The sequence below is a fragment of the Triticum urartu genome, chromosome 3A (assembly GCF_056163025.1).
Source record: "Triticum urartu cultivar PI428250 chromosome 3A, HENAU_Tu73, whole genome shotgun sequence".
Classification (NCBI taxonomy): domain Eukaryota; kingdom Viridiplantae; phylum Streptophyta; class Magnoliopsida; order Poales; family Poaceae; genus Triticum; species Triticum urartu.
Window position 1 is genome coordinate 9,126,250 of NC_141875.1, and position 5,202 is coordinate 9,131,451.

Consider the following 5,202-nt stretch of genomic DNA (forward strand, 5'->3'; position numbering starts at 1 on the left):
ATAATTACATGTCATGGAGTGATGATTGTACCAAGTATATGCTTGAGTGGTATATCGAGAAGCAAAGGGACAAGCCACCAACCTTCAAGTGGAAGGCACAACACCATCTACAATGTGCTAATGATTTGAATGACAAGTTTGGAATTACAGCTACAGCGAAACAAGTTGATCGACACTATAGGTCATTCAAGGAGAAATGGAAGTGGATAAAGCTAGAAAAGGGGAGGAGTGGATATGGTTTCGATAAAGTACTTAACAAATTTAACATTGACAAGTCAGAGAAATCACCAAGCAAGCTTGGCGTAAGTTCGCTTCAACTCACCTTTCTATTTGCATGATCTATAGTTCTCTATGCGATCATTCTTGTTTTTGCTAAACTGATTATCTAGTTTTTAATTTGAAAATGGCATGCCAGTGTTAATAGATATTCCTTTTTTGCATTTACCACTGTTATGCACATTTAAATTGACCAGACTACTCAAACAATTTATTGCATTGATATTCTTTGGTTTATGTTGCAGAAAATTAAATTTAACTACCTTACTCACTCCATCAAGTTTTATCATCTCTTGGAAGAACTGTTTAGTGACTCGTCTCATGCGGATGGCTCACTAGCTATTGATGTGAATGATGCAAGTGAGAATGTGGAATCTGATGCTAGTAGTGAAACAAGCAACCACACATCCACTGCTAAACAAGGTCTTAGTGATTCCGACATGATTGCACCCAACAGTCCAGCAGAAGGCACAAGCTCAAATCTAAAGCGTAAGCATGTTAAAGCACCACATAAGAAACCAAAGGTCAAGGCGCGTCAAGCCAGAGTGTTAGATGATGATGTGGCAGCGAGCATTGTGAGTCTTGCCGAAACTGTGAAATCTGCTGCCCCTATTCAGCCAATAGCAGCTACAGACCCTAATGCCAATCTTTGGAAGCACGTTGAGTCGCTAACTCTTCCAGCAAATGAGAAAATTGAGTTAGCAACCTATCTTGCTAAGCCAGAACAAGAAGTTTTCCGTGGTTTCCTGAACTGTGCTAGCAACCAGACTTTTAATGCTTGGGTCTTGATTATTTCGCGCACAAGTACGACGGCAACGATCGCGCAGCTGCTGATCCATCAACTTGAATGACATGTTTGGTGGCTTTCTTTTGGCAAGTGCTTTTGTAGTCTACTTAGCTGCTTTCCATGCACTTATGCTAAGTGGAATTCCTGTGCTCTAAGGGTGTTTAGAGGGTCTTACCTTTTGTAATGCATTGCTGTAGCACAAATCTGATATAAGCTAGTTTGTTAGAAATTACTTGATGGCGGATGGCCTTGTGCATGCTATGTTGCAATATTGCAGTGGTATGAAAATGCTTCTAAATTAGTAAATTATGCCCATGGTATGACCTGGCGTGTAAATTATGTATTTGATTGCTTAGGTAACAAATTCCTTGTCGAGACGGGTTATGCATATTTGGTAACAAACCAATTGATAGACACTTGTTTTTTGCCAAATATTGGCAAAAAATTGGCAACCAACCAATTGGTAGCCAAACTTGCCAAATGTTGGCAACTTCCAGCTTTGCCAAAAATAGGCTTGCCAACAATTGGCATGCCAAAAATTGGCTGCAAACCAATCAGCCTCCTAATCCCTACGATTGAGGAGCACATTCAGCCTCGCTTCAACGGAGGAAAATATAGATCGTGAGATTGGCCACAGGAAAGTTACGACGACCTAGGCGTCGACCTCGTATATAATCTCCTCCTCCTCGCACATGTCGTCGACTAGATCGACTCCTGCCGGCGAGGCGTCGACAGCTCCGTCCGCCACATCCCACACGCCACAAAACCCCGAGAAGATCAAGGTCGTCCGCACGTGCAGGCCGACCTCAACGAACTACGTCGAGAACGCATCGCCGACTTCTTTCATCTTCGTCGACCGATCAAGTAAATTGTCCTCCTTCACTCGCGCCTTCATAGCAAGCTACTTCCTTCGTCTCGTTGCTTTGATGGACTTAGGTTTACCACATATTTTCAACTAGTATGAACTCGACTAGATGCGTTCTGACCAGATGGCGTAGATGAAAACAATCTTTGGTTCTTTCATAGCATGGTAGAATAAGAAGCATGATGCAATACATTTTTTGTCACAAGATACAATTATATTTTTGTCACACGATCCAATTATATTGTTGTGCACATAGAACATTAAAGAGTTATTAGCATTAGATGTTGATGAACCTCAAATAGGTAACATTGCTATAGACTCTAGTTTATTTACAGTTGAACAATTTGTCACCCTGTTAATAAGACAACCAGACAAATTAGTAACAGTTTACCATATTAAATTTATTGATTATATAATTTATCTGATACTCAAAGAACTTGATCAGATGCAAGTAAATTCAATTACCAATTGTAGTTATTTTTTTGTTGCCTCATGTCAGCACACACTTGGATGCATGTTGCAGTATACATGGTGATAGTTTTGTATTGGCATTAGTGTTATTTTTGCATTAGTGTTAGCTACTGTCAGAAAGTTTTATATTTTTGCATGTCTATTGTTATTTTTGCTTTAGTGTTAGCTACTGTCACGAAGTTATAAATTTTCTTTCAACAGTATGGACGAGCTGAATGAAGAAATAGTATGCGCTGTTGAGAAATGGTGCAAGCTTGTTGCAGCTCTATCGAGCGGTCAACGCGCTAGAGTGGCTGATACAACATTGCGCAGCATGCTGCAGATACCATCTATTAAGATGCGTACCCTACTGAATAGGTATATGATTGAGAATTTTTAGGCCAGCACGGGCAGATTCATTATACAAGAGCAGGTTGGGGAGGTGACTCTCGGTGCGGTCGACGTCGAGTGCATCTTTAACCTCGAGAACCAAGGACTGTCCGCTTCGAACATTCTGACTGAAGAAGGCGAGGACATGAAGGAGTGGGTGCCGCCACAATTTCTCAGTAAGACATTAGAAAACATAGTGATAAATAATCTCATTGATGACATAATTAAAAGTAAAGCCACCGACGACGATTTCCTTCGCAAAGTAGTCCTTGTCCTGTTAGGAACAATTATTGCTCCCATGTCGAGCAAGATTGTGCCAAATCAGTACTACGCTTTGGTCGAAGATTTGAAACGTATTTCAAAGATTAACTGGAATGCCTTCACCATGCGTGTTCTCCTTGATTGCCTTCGCATAGTGAAGAAAGGCAAACACCTCCGCCAATGGCCGAAAGGCAATTTGGCTCTCTTGCAGGTACACATATGAGACCTGTTGCATAATGTCAGTTATCATATCATTGCAATTTTATGTGATGTAGTTTACTAACTCTAAATCCTTATATTTTTTGTAGTACTTGTACTGGGAGAAGTTGCAACCGGTCGAAGGCGAATGCGCCTATAATCCCAACTTGTCCATACAACCTCTTATGAGGAACTGGACAGAAGGTGCAGCCACTAGGAGAGATAGGTTCGACTATGACAATGGGCGCGGCCGTGGTAACATCAGGGTAAGTCATTGTGTTTCGTCTTTCTTAAATGTTTTGTAACTTAATAATATTTATTTTTTATTCATCACATGTACTTCAATATCGCATGCAGATCGAAAATAATATCACCCAGGAGTATAGGGCTCAGGAGCCCAACATCCCAAATAATGCGCCTACCATGAAGCCAAAAACCAAGCTTGCAACTGGGAACGAAAAGAAGTCGATGACAGCCGCATTGTCGGAAGATTTGATGGAGATTCTAACGAAGCAATGCATGGACTTCATACACACCCAGATGAGGCAAATCCCTGATCAAGTTGCTGAGGTATCACACCCAAACTTTATAGTTTACAGTATGTTTGCTATTTTAAATCATGCTAGCATTACTAAGTTTATATTTCTATTGCAGAGGTTGTTGGAGAAGTTGAACAAAGCAGGTGTCATGTACAAGCCGGCTACTGCCGTGCCATCCGCGGAGAATGATCCGAACGAAGTGGATTTGTTCGAGAATGGTCCATATGAAAAGAAGGAATTTGTGTACAAGACATGGACAGTGATGGACAGCCGATCATTGACATGACGCGGCCTGATATAGTGCTTCCCGACCATAAAACCGTACCTGAGGTACTATGTATTTATCTTTCTGTCTATAATTTTCTTGTTTAATTTTTTTACGTCCAGAAATGTTCACACGATTTAGTTTGCCAAACAGAAAACCCCACCGAATATGAATGGACACAAGGAAGCTTCACCTGTTAAGTGTAATGATGTATGTGGGGGTACACCGGAAAACCCTTGGGTGGTTGGTACTTCTACTCTAGCACCTTCATCGGACATAGACATTTGTCCATCTTCTGTCAGCAAGTTCATGGCTAAGGCGAATGGAAAAAAGGGTGCAACAATCGATAAGGATGAAGAGGTTATGTCCGGTAAGCGGAAGCAGACCATTTCCAAGAAATTTGAATCCCCCTACGCACTTGACAAGCCCGGCAGGCGTATCAGCTGTGGTCAGAGAACCTCTGGTACTAGTACTGCTACTAGAGGTATCGTAACTAGCATTCTTAATTTTTTTATTTACTATCAATGCATATGATCAACATTGTTGATGTTCATATTATTTCATGCAGCTCTATTTTCGAACAATAATGTGCCGGAGGTTGTGGCAGATGAGTTGACGCCGGAAATAATTGATGCAGTTGTTTCATTTGTCAAGTTAGCTTCTAGCACTGAGAAGAGCAAGAACAAAAAAAATTACTACAGTGAAGGGCGTGGCATAACTCTGACTTCTAAAAGGATTCTACCGGTACTAGCTCATAGATGGCTGTCGGACGATGTAAGTACTACTTGCATGTCCTGTTTTTTAAATGCTCAATAATCTATGTCTCAACTTTCAACATGTAATGCGCTGATATTCTATGCAGGTTATTGATGCTTATATGGGACATTTGGAGCTGCGTGTTGGTCATGATCGTTACCTCTGTCCAGCGTGGAGGTCCAAATTCCTTGTAGATCATGCTATCGCACATGATGATCCATTGCCATCCCGCTGCAACATGGATAGTGCTCTGACCAAAGCTGGAGCAGTTAATAGAGTCACGAAAGAGTATACTGTGCATGATAAGGTACGTAATTTTGTGATTCATCACTACAGGATAGTTCATCAAGTATTTCTTTTGGTCCATAATGGTTTTTACTGTAGATGTATATCGCGTTGAATATCGACAATAGCC

General features: G+C 41.1%; 1 protein-coding gene across 1 annotated transcript; it reads left to right on the forward strand.

Annotated features, from left to right (window-relative positions):
• LOC147977720 (uncharacterized) lies at positions 1-1,127 on the forward strand. The gene is made up of 2 exons (XM_087514513.1): positions 1-302; positions 522-1,127. Exons 1-2 carry the CDS (start codon positions 9-11, stop codon positions 1,125-1,127), a joined length of 900 nt encoding a protein of 299 aa, XP_087370639.1. The 5' UTR covers positions 1-8.
• The last annotated feature ends 4,075 nt before the right edge of the window (positions 1,128-5,202 follow it).

Coding starts and splice junctions, on each gene's coding strand:
- LOC147977720 (XM_087514513.1), top strand. CDS start 9: ATGTCATGGAGTGATGATTGTACCAAGTATATGCTTGAGTGGTATATC. Junction 303..521: donor AATCACCAAGCAAGCTTGGC/GTAAGTTCGCTT, acceptor TTTATGTTGCAG/AAAATTAAATTTAACTACCT.